The sequence below is a fragment of the Schistocerca piceifrons genome, chromosome X (genome assembly GCF_021461385.2).
Source record: "Schistocerca piceifrons isolate TAMUIC-IGC-003096 chromosome X, iqSchPice1.1, whole genome shotgun sequence".
NCBI classification, from domain to species: domain Eukaryota; kingdom Metazoa; phylum Arthropoda; class Insecta; order Orthoptera; family Acrididae; genus Schistocerca; species Schistocerca piceifrons.
The window spans coordinates 52,001,599-52,016,745 of NC_060149.1; the positions used below are offsets into that span (position 1 = coordinate 52,001,599).

The window sequence follows — 15,147 nt, forward strand, 5'->3', positions numbered from 1 at the left end:
CAAGGGCATATAAAGACATGCTTTATGCATGAGAGGCACATATTTCTCTTGTTATTATCATAGGCACTTTCCTTGACACTTCAAAAGTTTTTGTGGATTGTAATGATTTGCCCATTCTTACACTTCACTTGAATTTCTAATAAACGAATATTTTTGTAAATGTAATTATTTTTGCTTCAAAAGCAATTTTGTGTTGATTATTCTTGTCATTAGTGGCTCAGATTTACCAAGAATTGTGGCACTGATTTCTTCTGTGTTCGAAAACAATTTTATTGCGTTTGACGATTTACTGTCACGCTTGTGTGGTTTTCCCTTATGCTACAGTTGTGGTGGCTTATTTGGTGCATTAAATAATGTAGTTATTACATTGCATATAGGTTTCTTACGTTCCATTTTTACTGATTTATCTGAAAGTGTAGCGAACAATACTCTGCTTTCTTGGGTAGAAATGCGACGTCTTTCTGCAAAAGGTCAGGTCTTGTGGTGTATACTAGCAATTTTTTGTTATTAAATGAGAAAAACATTATCCAGCGTTACAAGAGAATCATAAACAGCCTATGCCGTAAACAGTTTCCTACCTCCCTGCATCCTTAGAAAACCAAATTAAAACAAATGTGGTGCCTTTTTTGTTGTCTATTTTTAAGGCTTTACATACGCTCCGTACTCTAAAAACTACTTTTAAAACAAAATATAAAAGCTATTATTCCGCAATCATCCTATATCGTGTTCAGTAGGGTTGCTTGCTGGCCGCTTGGGACGCTGCTATCGCTGTGGGTAACAAAAACGAGATGGAGTGTCGCGACTTTTAAGTTAGACTGTGGTGCAGCTGTCTTTACGAGCAGCGGGTTGAGGATCTTTGCTACTGTCAGCGATGTAGCGTTTGGAGATTGACAATTGCATTCTCCAGTAGTATTGGGGTGGTTGTGACAGTAATGTAAAGTGGTTGTAAGGCAATACATATTTTGTGATGATGAAACAGAGAGCAATATTTATGTATTAGCAGTGTTGTTCATAACTGTTAACCATGTCTACTGGAACAAATTTGGTTGTTCCAGTAGTACTTTGGGGTAAACACCCCCCTACACACTGCATTTCGTGTGTAATGTTGTCGAGAGATCAAAAAACATTGATCACCGGCTGCTATGACGGACAGATTTGCTTGTGGCAAATGAATCCTGATACTTTGAAGGTAATGTCGCAGTGAACAATTGCAAGCACGATTAAGCGTGCAACAATGAAGGCTGTTATGTCTCTGTATTAATAAATTTTAGTGAATTTTTTTCTTTCCTTGCTGTTACGAACGCAAGGCATAAGATATACAAGACAGTGGAATACATTACTTTATCTATATAAAAAGAAACATTGATACACTTACTACTGGCAAAAGTAAGGACATAAATTTATCGTGGACAGGTCAAAAAATGTGGCTTTTGGAAAAGATTTTAGGAAATGCATACATTACTAAATACAGCTTGTATGCTTCGCCTTGTGTTGTTGCTTTATTTATAAAAAAAAGTGTGGTATCAAAATCGGACGACATATACATAAAGGGTAGTGAGCAATTAGGCATAATATAGCATATAAGATTTTGACAGCATTTCTAGGGCTACATAATCAGTATTGATAGTGTAGCAGAGAACATAGTTACATATTGACTGCTGCAGCAAGATGGAAACCTTTGTGATGGCGTTAAATATCTTATTTCAAATGGCTACTTTGTATCGCCAATTACTGTTGCTAAAAACCCCTGTCTAGGTTAAGTTGATAACAAAAAACTGAGTTTCGTTTGAATCCTACATTGATATTTTATTTCAGATGTTTCCCAGATGCCTTCTTGTTGGCCATACTGCCCCCGTCTTGTGCCTTGCAAAAGCAAGTGTTGTACTAGATAATAATTACATAGTTAGTTCTTCAGAAAGTGGGTAAGTTTCTGTTGAATGAGAGTATGTTATGGAATGTTATCAGCCATTATTTCTAGCAATTAGAGCCTATTTTACATTTAATATCAACTGTGTACAAATTTGCTTCAAGTGTTTGTTTTCTTGTGTGTTCACTTAAATTCTAGCTTCTTAATTTTGAACGTTACTGTTGATAGGCAACTGACATTTTTCTTCTGGATTCTTTATTTACTATTAAAAAAAAAATACTTCTTGCAGAGAGATGTGCTGCTGGGATCTAGTTGATGGAAAATGCAGAGAGGTGGTTAAGCTAGCACATGTGCACACAACTATTCAGGTAGGTTGTCATAAACTACATTACATTACAGTAGTTATATTTCCCTAGATCCTATGTTGAGTGGTCTCAGGGATGTGGAAAGAAGTCAAGACATTTAATTCCTGAACAGTGAAATGACATTACTGTATGACAGTGCTGATTATAATTATATCTTAAACTAAAACAATGATGGAGTAGGAGTTGCCTATCAAAGTTATTTAATTCAGTCTTACACTCCACCATATTGTGTGTAACATTTAATGTGCCCTGGTAGGTTGTTGAAAATGTGTAACCATTTCTCTCACTGTTGTGCTATTGTTAATCCCTTGAAGTCCTGGTAGCTTAACACACAAACCAGAAAACCTCTTAAATCTATTTGTTACATTAAAGTTTTCATAATGTTTCTTCAAGTCTTCATATCACATAATCGACTGACAAAAAGTCAGGGGGAAATATTTCGTGGTTCATAGTGGCATTAAATTATGAACTGCCAAGGAATATAGGAAATTTTATGGCCTGCAATGCTGAAATGTGGTAGCACAAAAGGGTCAAGTGGTATCCAAGCCAAATTTCACACACTGCGTAAGTAGACCATAATGATATATATCTCAAAATTTCCGGATGTTATTGCCAGAAATTCGTGTACAATGGAAGTTTACAGACGTATTTGGTGATGTGGCCATTGTTCCACAACAAAATTTTGTAAAAACATATCATAAACTGTTCTGCCTCTTCTTATCCTCTCCCAGAACTTTTTAATCACCAAGCAACAACGTATAGACAGATTTACACAACCTATCATTAACTGCTAAAAACCAGTCGATTGTGCTTCGAACAGAAGTTCTCTTACACTTTAGCTACTGTACTCTGTACATTGAGTGGCAAATTGTACTGTCTTCCTGATGCTGTGGTAGGAACTGGAACTGTCATAAGAATATGTTCAAAAGGAATCAAACACCTGTCTGCCAAATGTGGCCAATGAAATGATCTTGCTGGTCCTGCTGGTGCCATGAAGTTCGCAAATACATCACCTTCTGCTTCACAGCACTCTGCAACACATCCTAAGTACCATTTGTCATCGCAAATAGCAATAACATAGCAATCTGGTTGTATGTTGCTGCTTTTGCTTCTGAAGCCTGAGACACACACTGTGAAGACACGTTGTGCATGAACCTATAGTTATAACCGGACAGTCTGTTCATCTGCACATTGTCAGAGTCCACTGGAGAGAAGTGATGATGGCTCCTTGTGCCTGCAACACGTTTTAACGTGTTCTAGTCTGCTTTTTAGCAACTCTTCGACTGATTTCACCTCATCTTTCGAAACCTAGAATGATTGTATGCCAGAGGTATTTTTCTGTACCCAGGTAAATAATTGAAGAGTTGTTAGAATGTGACCTTCTGTAGGGTGCTGCAGACTAGCTTGTGATGCCATGCCCTTAATGGTAGCACCAATACCATCACATACATGACTTGTTGCGAAAAAATTCCATTCTGCGTGAATCTGAAAATAATGGTAATGCATGCATAAATTTTTGATATTTTTACAGTTTTTGTACTGACTAGCTGCCCCATCACTGAAGTATTTCGCAAAGTGTATGTGAGGCATCTTGTTTTTCACATATGCCATGACAGTGCGAATGTGGGCATGAACTGCAGTCACATCATGAATTAAACAGTCACTAAAAACGCACAGGTTCATGATGGACACATCACATGATTCACCTCTATAGTAAATCGCAAATGGCTGGAGAGTTGCTTGACTGTAGTCCCAATGATATCCTTGGATGGCATCTTGAACTATAAATGCATAATTTTCAGAAAAGTCTAGTATTACTATAATTTCATCTTGTTTCAAATTATCCTTACAAAACTGGAGATAAGCCGATTGTGCTGTTGCTGTGAAGCTGTGTGTGGTCAGTTTGTCTGTTTTTTTGACAACACATTTCAACAAAATCTTCCACTGTACTTTGTTTTGTTTCAAGCCTCGTGCGATCCATGTGTGTCCATTGTTTATAAGAAACAAGTTCATCGTCATCCATAAGGAGTTCACCATACAGTTTATTCATGTGTTCTGCAAGATTTGCCTTACCAGGACACTTTCCACACCTGTGTATCATGCACTGGTAGGAACTGATGTCACACAGTAGCAGCTTCATTGCACCTTTTTAATCCAGACCAGAATCATTTATAGCAGCAAACATCAGCTTAGCAATTTGATGGGTCTCACATACACAAACATTGTGTGTGCCCCTTGCACTTACAGGCACAACCCATTTTGGCCGAAGATTGAAAAAAGATGATAAAACCTACTTTGGTATTTGGGATACTTTTCCTTGAATTCTACATATAGTTCTGATATGTTGCATAGCAACAGTCTTTCTTTGCATCTGTACACATACATTTCCCATTTTCACTGTTACATAGTCTTTTTTTTCCAGGCATTATTCGGCGGTAGTCATTATTTTCATAAAACTCCGACACTAGCACCTTTATTTCTGAACTCAATTTCTTACCCTCAGCCTGCTGAAGTTGTGGAAGCACTCCTTGGATTGATTTTATTTTCCTAGTTTGCTTTAATATAGGCCTACATGTAGAAACATTGAATTCCTTTGCAGTGTAGTCAGTAGACCAGCTGGAAGGTGCAGGGGTAAGAATAGCTACTTTTTTCTAGCGTGTGTCAGCTATTTTGTGTTTTAATTCCATTTGAGCTTCTTGTAGTTTTCTTCTACCATAGCTGGACCTGTCTCTCTTCCCAACTTTGTGTGTCTTCATGGGAGACAAACCAAGAGCAGTCACTGAAGTATTAAACTGCTCATCCACTGTGGTTGTAGGTGGCTGATACTCTTCGTCACTGTCATGTAAATCATCAGAATATTCTTCATTTTTTAGAAGTGTAACACACCTGGAACATAACTTTTGTCCTGGTTTCATGTTAAGTCCCATGCACTGATTCACTTTAAATACTGATTTTATATCAATTTCTCTGAGGCTACACTTCACTGTCTTCTTATGAATCCGAAATGGATCAAAACAACTTTTTTGTAGGAAAGAATACTTATCCAGAAATATATCATATGATGATAACAAACACTAAAGTTTATTGGAACTGTACTTCTTGTGCCCACAGAGTGTATTGCGGATCTCCATAGCAACAAATCTTGGTCCGATTCATCCAGATCATATAGTACAAAGTGAATGCCACACTTTGTTCCATATGTTGTTTTGACGTTCAGATGCTTGTGCTCTACCAATACTGCAACTTGTTTGAACAAAAGCACCACTAGTACAGTCTTCTGCCTCCATACTGACTTTCCACAAGAGTACTGACCAGTCTGAACTAGAATCTTAACAACATGAGTAACCTATAATTGTAGCTTGTTTCCTTTCTTGTTCCTGCCTAACAATGACTCATCCTGTCCCTGAAAACTACCATTGTTTACATTTCTGTTGCCTAATGGTTCCCAACAATTGCTGCAGCTTTATCTGAAACAAGCTGTCTGCATCATCACTTTTACTTGCTAAATCGTGTTAAAAGAAATGTAACCAAGTACATCTGTCAACGTTTATTGTACGCAAATGCCTTACAATAACAGGTTGAAATTTTGCCACATATTATATTATGGTCTACTTATGCAGTGTTTGAAATTTGGCTTGGATATCACTTGTCCCTTTTGTGCTACCACACTTAGAAAATCCATGTTTTTCAGCTAATTTTTCAAATTTTTGTATTTTTGTGTGCATGTAACTCCATTTTTGTGACTGATATGGGCAAGATGAGTTCTGTGTGTTTAGGCCACATTAAGCTTATCACAAAAAATTATACCCTTTTTGAGTGAATTATATTTGGCATAGAGGGCACCTACAATATGTTCCTTTTAACTTATTACATTTTTTTAATCACATTTTTGAATTTTTTATTTTCCCTCAGAAATATGTCATTGGTGTTTTGATTCATAGTGTGTGTTCTCTAAGTGGATGTTACTAGGTTGTAAAAATTTCACTGGACTGTGCGGAATAGTTCCAAAGTTATTAAGACCTGAAGTTGGGTCTGAATACAGATTGCCAGATGCGGGTTGCAATTTCTGGGTCATGCCACCTTCTTTCACAAGCCATAATTCTGGAACTGATTGGCAGGGGAACTTAAAATTTTGTACATGAGTGTTCCACACTTGGTAGCATTGGTGTGCTAAATTTCAGCCAAATCTGAGACTATCAGCTGGAACATTTTCTCAAATTGCTTGAATTGACATGGAATGACCCTATAATGTGAGCAAAGAATATAAATTCATAAGCTCACAAAACTTCATATTCCTCTGAAATCCATGATGCACAAAAATTGCAGAGTACCTTCAAAAGTTTTAAGGCTCAGTGGAAACAAAAAAGTTAAATACAATATTTTTTGTCAGTGTGTGCTTGTAATGTCACAGCAGATTATGCAGGGCAATAGTTTGCCGACACACAGACTGAAACGTCATAAAAGTAGCAAGAGATGAGTCTTACAGGATTAACAAGGCTGTTTATAAGTGTAACTTAAGAACAAGTCCAGAAGTGAACTGAAAGCTTGGACATGTACTGTATAGATACATATGGTACTACAGTGTCAATAAGTGCACATATTGCTTGAAACTACATTGTTTAATAAGTTTTAACTTGAACATCAACATAAGAAAAATGAGGATAATGGAATGTCGTCGAATTAAATCGGGTTATACTGAGGGAATTAAATTAGGAAATGAGGCACATAGAGTTTTGCTATTTGGACAGCAAAATAACTGATGATGCCTGATGTAGAGAGGATATAAAATGTCTGGTGATGGCAAGGAAAGTATTTCTGAAGAAGAGAAATTTGTTAACATCGAGTTTAGATTTAAGTGTCAGGAAGTATTTTCTGAAAGTATTTGTGTGGAGTGTAGCCAGATATGGATGTGAAACGTGGACGATAAATAGTTTAGATAAGAGGAGACATGTGTGCTACAGAAGAATGCTGAATATTAGATGGGTAGATCATGTAACTAATGAGGTACTGAATAAAACTGGGGAGAAGAGGAATTTGTGGCACAACTTGAGTAGAAGAAGGGATTGGTTGGTAGCACATGTTCTGAGGCATGAAGGGATCACCAGTTTAGTACTGGAGGGAAGTGTGGAGGGTAAAAAAACCAGTGGGAGACAGAGACGTATACAATAAGCAGATTCAGAAGGATGTAAGTTGCAGTAGTTACGCAGAAATTGAGGCTTGCACAGGATAGCGTAACATGGAGAGCTGATTCAAATGAGCCTTTGGACTGAAGACAGTGACGACGACAACAACAAAATACCCAAATAATAGTCAGTCCCAAATTTGAAGCTATTTTCCATAACAATAAACCAGTTTCTGTGGCACATGATACAAAGCGGAAGTTAAAAATTAAAGAAATCACATTTGTTGCATTTTCCAACTTGTAACCAGTCACCTTCCAAACTAACCTAGATCTTAGGCCACATTGCTGATGATTCTGTTATTTAATCTTCATACCAAATATAGTAAAAGTAATATAAAATCCAAACAAACATTTTAGCATTTTGTTCTGTCACTGATCTCAAATACCTGTGCATGCTTGCTTATGCTGGCCACACAAACCACAGCCAGTCTGTGGCCTCGCTTATTCCAGTCTTCCACACCTTCCTGTCAGCTGCATCTTCATCTCCCAGACCCAGTATCTGCATGTCTCCCATAGTATTAGCCTTCCATCTCGTTCTAGGTCATTCTAGCAGTCTTTTTTCTTCAGCTTCTCCATCCATCACTGCTTTTGTTACAATGTTCTCCCCACGCCTCTTCACATGTCCATACTACCAGAGTCTTTGAGTTTTCACACTCACTACGATGTCAGTTAGTGTGTATAATTGTTTGAGATATGTTTTTCATTATTCTCCACTTTTCATTTTCTTTCATTGGTCCATATGTTTTTCTAAGTACTTTATTTTCAAAAGTGATGAGTTTTCCCCCCAAGGTCCATGTCTTGCTGGTTTGATGATGGTCTGATATAGTCTTAATTTTGCCTGCCTGGATTGTAATTTAGATGTTACGATGTTCTGTGTAGCTCCTGTATTGTTAGGTTCCTGATTGGTAGATAGTTTGGTCCTAACTAAGATCTTCTTCCTATTACCGTGTACTTTGTTTTATCATCATTTATTTTACATGTCTAGTTGCATAGGACCAAAGTGAGGAGCAAATCTCCAAGGCCCTGGAATGTCAGTACATGAAATTACAACATAAAAGTAATAACAGATAAAAAAAATTATGAAACCAAAAAAGGATGAGCCCTAAGTTTGTGTAAATGCAATCGACAGTGTACCCTCGGCTTAACTTTTCTAAGAACTCCTTGACAGGAGTAACCCATGAGGCAACTCTTCAGTTTAAATTTGAAAGTGCATGGATTACTGCTAAGATTATTGCATTCTTGTGGTAGCTTATTCAAAATCTATGCAGGAGTATTGATTTCATTGATTGATTTTAACAGGAGAGATAAAACAGCTAGGTCTAACCCGCCACTGCCCACATCGAAACTAGGTTTATTGTGCAGTATTGCTCCCTGTATATCTAGTAAAGCCAACCAGTGCCCTTAAATAGTGCAAGGAGTCCCTCTACCAGTTTTTGTTACACACAATTTCTTCAGGTCTAGTTGTCCCGAAGATTCTGTATCTTTTACTCTCCAGTGCCATGCATTCAAAGATTAGGTGTGATGCAGTTTCTTCACCCTCATCACAGATCCTACATTTAGGGTCCTTTTCCATTATACCCATTGTGTGTAGGTGTTTTTTGAAGTTCCCATGGCCAGTCATCAGTCCAGTCATGAGTTTGATCTCTTTCCTGTTCAATCCCAGGATTACAGAGCTTCTTTTAAAACATGGCTTAGGCATCATTACCTTACCATGTTTTTGTTTATGGACCTTGGTCCAATACCCTACGCGTTGTTTCCTGAGCCACTTCCGTATTTCTAATTTGATCTTAGCCTTGGTGATTGTCAAGACAGGTTCCGGTCCAATAAATGGAGTTGTTGCCCCCATCCTAGCCAATCTTATCAGCTTGTTCATTGCCACAGATCCTTGAGTGGCCAGGGACCCACACTAGGTACACCCTATTGCTTCCCCCTAGCTCCGCAAGAGCCCTGTGGCAATCTGCAACAATCTTAGATCTTGTTGCAGGAGCTGCCAATGATTTCAGGGCTGCCTGGCTGTATGAATAGATGTAGATGCTACGGTGATTGTAGCACCTACTCATATTCTCCTCCACACATGCCCTGATTGCAGTAATTTTGGCTTGGAGTACAGAGACCAGTTTCCCTAGAGATGCTGCTCTCCAGTCTTGGCTGAACCCCGTACAACCATGCCCCAATGCCTTGATCTGTTTTCGACCCATCGGTGAACCAAACGATGTCCCCCATACGGTGTTGAACTGTTTTCTCCCACTGCTCCCTGCTTCCAATTATTATGTTGTAAGGCTTGTCGAAGCCGTTCAGAGTTATTATATAGCCAGCGGGCATTTCCCCAGCCATACCTATATTTACCTCACTCACTATGTTAGTGTGTGATTCTGGATATCCAAATGAGACCCAGTTTTGGCCAGTTTTAAGTCTGTGCGCCCCAGCTGCTGCCTCCATCTTAACCCAAAGGTGAAGTGGAGGCATATCCAGCATTGCTTCCATTCCAGCGGTTGGTGTGCTGCTAATTCTGCCCGTTATGGCTAAGCAGGCCAATTTCTGCACCTTAGCAAGCTCTTTAGCAGCAACCTGCTGTTCTACCTTCTTCCACCACACTACGGCCCCATAGGAAATCCTAGGTCTAACCACTGTGGTGTATATCCAGTGCATACCCCTGGGGCTTAGGCCCCAGTTTTTGCCACAAGCCCTCCTAGTACTCACTAAAGTGCTTTTTGCCTTGGAGCAGATACTCTTAATATGATGCAGGAGTATACAGCACACCTTTTTGCACAAGTCAAGAAAGTGTGCTCCAAATGCAGATTGGATTTCTGCCTAATATTAACTGAGTGAAAGCTGCTAATTCTTGGGAATAAGCTGGTATTGTTAATAAGAAATGACAGTAAAGAATTATAATTTGTTGATTTTGAGAAACGAGTGTCAGAAACCCATACTAATGAACAGGGGTCGACAAGAGGTTCGCGAACTTACACCACTTATTGCCCAAATCACCAGTTTCTGAGCCAAAAATATGCTTTGAGAATGGGAGGAGTTATCCCAAAATATAATACCATACGTCATAAGCAAAGTAGGTTACTTTTCATGTTGAATTATCGCTTGCTTCAGGTACCATTCAAATAGTAAAAATGGCAGGAGTAAGTCCTTGAACAAGATCCTGGACGTGGGCTTTCCACAACAGTTTACCTACTTTCTTAGCTTCTTCCATCAGTACAGTTCCCATTTTTCTCCAGGCCTTCCATGTTCTTTCCTACCACTGTAATATCCGCAAAAACCAGAACATTTTTTTTCCCCTATGGTGATTCCTGCACATTCTTGTGTTACTCTCCTCTAGGTGGTGTTGAGTGCCAAATTGCTCAACATGGAGATGTATCATGTCCGTGCCCCACTCCAGTTTTTATGTCAAGTGTTTCTGAGAACTCCCCCCCCCCCCCCTCCCCGGTACTTTCAGTGTACACTTTGATTCCATCACAAACATTTTAGTTAGTTTTATCAGTATGTCCGGTAGCCCACACACTCCCATTATACTCAACTCTCCTCTCGCTATGCTGTCATATGCTTAATTGAAGTCTATAAACCTACAGAAGTATCCTGATTGTGCTCTCAGTTCTTATCTAGTATTTGTCTTAGTGTGTATATTGGATCAGTTATTGACTTATCCTTCCTGAGCCTCCTTGTGCTGTGTATGGATTGAGCCTGTTCACTATAATGCTTGATGTTATTTTATAGCACGTACAGAGGAGTGATATTCATCTATAGTTATGTGTCAACATTGACTCCCTTCTAGTATACCTGCTCACAGTGGGACACATTGACAAGCTTGGAAAATTGATATATTTTTCAATATTTTCTGTAATAAGCACTGTCATTGCTCATGAGTGGTTGCCATCATTCCTTCCACCTAGACAAATGTTTAAGTTTAGTCATCATTTTAATTTCATTGTGTTGTCATTGTAGTTTTATGTTTGATGGAGCCAGTGAGTCTGTGACTCCTAGTAATTTCCGAAAAATCAGTTATTACTGTCCAAAGATAACTGCTACATGCATACTATTGAAGTAGAATTTTATTTTTTTCTTTCCTGTGACAGAGAAAGAATTGTTTTGGGAGAATACAGGTTGTTGAACAGAATGAGCTAAGCTACTATCTCTTTAGTAAAAGTGGGAGTGAGATTACTCAAAGTAGGGCAGATGTTTATCACTTGTGCTTTGCAGTATTGTTGGAAAAATGTGGTATTTCTTAAGCATTCAGCCTTTCTTGTAATTGTATCTACATTATACCCTACTGCTTATGCAATTTTTCAGCTTACACAAAATATGTAATAGCTAAAGAAAAGGATAAACCCTGACAGATGACAACTATGACAAAAACTCATAAATTGAGATTTTCACAGGCTCTGTTCATTGTCAATCGAGACATTTAGTCTTTGTACTATGCTTCCTAATGTTATGAACTCATATTACATGTAGACTGAAATACTCACAGGAAATATTTCATATTTGTATGTGAGTGGGTAATTAAAAAAAAAAACTTATGTATTTTTGCTTTTAGGCATACCATATGTCAGGCTGTGATGACGTTCGTCTATTCTGCAATGGATATTATTCTGAAATTTTAGTAATGGATCCATTTAGTTTGGAAATTCTCTTTACTCTGTCATCAAGGGTTAATCCTGACTGGATAAGTGCCGTTCATGTTCTTCGTCCAAACAAGAGAAAAGGCAAGTGTCAAGTAAATTTTACATCAGTTCATTTAAGCAGCTATTAGTATATAATTGCTTTTGTAACTGAAATTTTAAATAAGGCTGACCTAATCCAGAATACAATGAATTCAGTGTCCACATTATGAAGAATAAAAGAGAGAATGAGTTGTTGCTTTCTGTTAACGTTTACAGTAACATAACCAAGAAGTATTCTGGTTATTCTATGAATGAGTAATCTTATACAAGTGCTGTCTGTCAAGCAAGTTCCAGTGATTTCTCCATGTGTGGGTCCACAACCTTGACACAATTTCCGAATGCTAAGACCACTTTAAATATGCACCATAGGCTGTAAAATTTTTCATACAACTTTCATTGCATTGTGGATTTCTGTAATTACACTACTGGCACATTTTGATCTGTGGAAACACTGAAGCCACGTTTCTTCATATTGTCCTTGGCTCTTCACACTCTGGATTGTAATCTGTTAAGTAACTTCCACATCATCCAGCTTTCGCTGGCTGAGGGGTAGCTTGTGGTTGCTGTCCTCTATCTGAAAAGTTGTTCTCTCCATCATTCCAACCTCACCTAAGCTGCTTAGATGATCATGGGACATAACCCCTGGATTGCAGCTGTTCAGGAGTAGTAGTATGCCCAAGCAATGGATGGCTGCTGTTCTGCTCCACTTAACATCTCTTCCTTACAGCAGCTGTGTAAAAATGGTGGCACTGGTCCATCTGGGTAATAAAGTTCACTTGTTGCAGTAGGCTTAAGGCAACCTGTACTCAACCTACATTCTTAATTTAATGCTGTATCAATGTGCTGGTATACAGTGATTTGTACCAGACGAGAGAGGCATATTCCAGTGCATAAAAACGTAATTAAATTCCAGGTAAGAATTTTTTACCAGTTTGCAAATCACTGTATTGTGTGAAGATAAACATTTTGTTGCTCTTGGTGATTTTTGAATGAAGAGTCCTGTCAGGTGTTACTCCCAGGTATTTTTGAGTGTGCCAAGAAATACATTAAGCAACAGTTGAACACTAATCTGCCAAATTTTAGGCAGTCTGAAGAATACACACACTTTCCAAACATGAAAAATCACTAAATAGCTTTGGTTGCAATTTTCATTTGTGAAAATTTTGATGAGTATTTGGAGAGTTTAAATATGTTTCAGTTGAACAGAATATACTTTCTCATTTAAGAAGAAATTACTGTTTAAAGAACTTCCCCAGAATTATGTTTGTTGTTACTCATTTTGATTTTTAACTTCCTGAAACTTGATTGTAGATTGACATCATATGGTAACACCAGTTATAGAATCTTGTTATTTAGTTTTTTAACTGAGGCAGAGTTCTGTCATTAATATTTAGCAGGTAACTAATGCAATTAGATGTTATAATTATCTGCTGTCTTACTAAACAATGAAAGCAAATATAATCAATGTGCTATCTGACAATGGACTACAGTGCTGAAGAGCTCACAATGGGAATTAAGTTTTCAGTTCATTACACATTATTCTGAAGAAGGAAAAAAACCAGTAACAAAGGACTATTGATGATAATAGTTTATGGTCTTAAATTTTCTACAGGTTTTCAGTGTCCTCTAAGGTGCAATTGTGTTGCATTGCTGTTGATTTTCTGCAACCATTATTGATTTTCTGAGCAGTGTGATTAAAAGGCCATACCCACAAAATTATTTGGTAGACCAGGTGACTGCAGTAGATTTAATAATCACTTTAGCCTGATTTCTGTGCTGGCATTATTCTCTGCGGTAATCTGTAACATACACTTGCTTTCTAACATGCAAAGTGCAGCTTAACCTCTCTTCTTGAATTCTGATGCAGCAGAATGTTCTGTAAGGACCTAAGATAACTTTAAAGTAGGGCATACCACTAGTCAAACTAGCTACAGTGGCACAAACACTGAGTTGGTGAGTGGATGTGGTAGTTGTATTATAAACTGTTGCACGTCTGACTGGTGAGGTGCACCAGCTGCTCACATCAGTGAACCATTCTGAATGACTATAAATAGTAATAGATCACTCCAATAACAGAAAACTAAATGTCATGCACAATGCTAAAGTTATTATAACTGAGCATTATTTTATGAAACTTCTTGCAAATTGTGCACTTTTTGTGTGTACATGTGTTTATACTCACTGGAAATTGGCAGAGTTTGATGATGAACAGAATGTGTGCAGTGACTTTAAATTATTTGTTTGCTTGTTTTATTGCAGATGATGTAGTCCTGGCATTGACTACAACTGGAACTGTGAAAGTTTGGACTTTGTTGGGCCAAGAAACTAAATCCCAAGAACCTCTATATGAAAATGAGAGCAAACAGATTCGCTGTTTGAATGCCTTGTCTATGACATGCTGCTCCTATAATCAGCGCACAGTATTGATTGTGTGTTCCAAATTCTGGCAGGTAACTTTACATGGATTTTAAGATTTGTATTTAAAATTCATACTTGAGAAATAAATTGTCTAAAAATTCTTTTAATTGCAACAGTTTTGTTGTATTTCTTAACATTTTTTTTTTTAATTTTGTGTCCTTGTGGAGCCTGATGCTGGAGAAAAATATTTACTGTAGATATTTTTTTTTCATGTAACACTCAGCCATTGATGAAGTATATGTTACAGCCTACTTGAAGTTCTAGTAAAATAAGTTATATAATATAAATTGTGTTTTCCCTATTATTTAATTCTGGAAAATGCTAACAAAGGTGAACTTGCATCTTCACTAAAATATTAGCATCATATTACACAGCTTTCAACTTTTATATTGGATTCTTATTACAGTGACAGTTGAGCAAGCTGTTAAATCAATGTCCCGTGGAGCACGGGCATACATTACCTGATAGATGATGCTATTGCCTATTGTTTCCACTTGTTCTATCACAAGTGCAAGCCGTTTGCCCACACCTGCCTGTGTGCACTCATGTGGCTTGCAGTTGCTTAGGCTCTCTCCCCACTGCTTGACTCTCCATGCGTAAGCTGTTTGCCCACCCCTGCCTGCAGGCACCTGGCTACCTGCAAGT

The 15,147-nt window shown here is 37.9% G+C and overlaps 1 protein-coding gene across 4 annotated transcripts in view; it reads left to right on the forward strand.

The window, feature by feature from the left end:
- The first annotated feature begins 874 nt into the window (after positions 1-874).
- Positions 875-15,147, forward strand: part of LOC124721190 (WD repeat-containing protein 7) — a 375,749-nt gene continuing 361,476 nt past the window's right edge. For all 4 annotated transcript variants that reach the window (XM_047246033.1, XM_047246035.1, XM_047246034.1 and 1 more), the window contains exons 1-5: positions 875-1,189; positions 1,816-1,922; positions 2,157-2,235; positions 11,958-12,126; positions 14,344-14,534. In XM_047246033.1, coding sequence (XP_047101989.1) covers positions 1,025-1,189; positions 1,816-1,922; positions 2,157-2,235; positions 11,958-12,126; positions 14,344-14,534 — 711 coding nt within the window. In that variant the 5' untranslated portion in view covers positions 875-1,024. The remainder of the gene's footprint in view (positions 1,190-1,815; positions 1,923-2,156; positions 2,236-11,957; positions 12,127-14,343; positions 14,535-15,147) is intronic.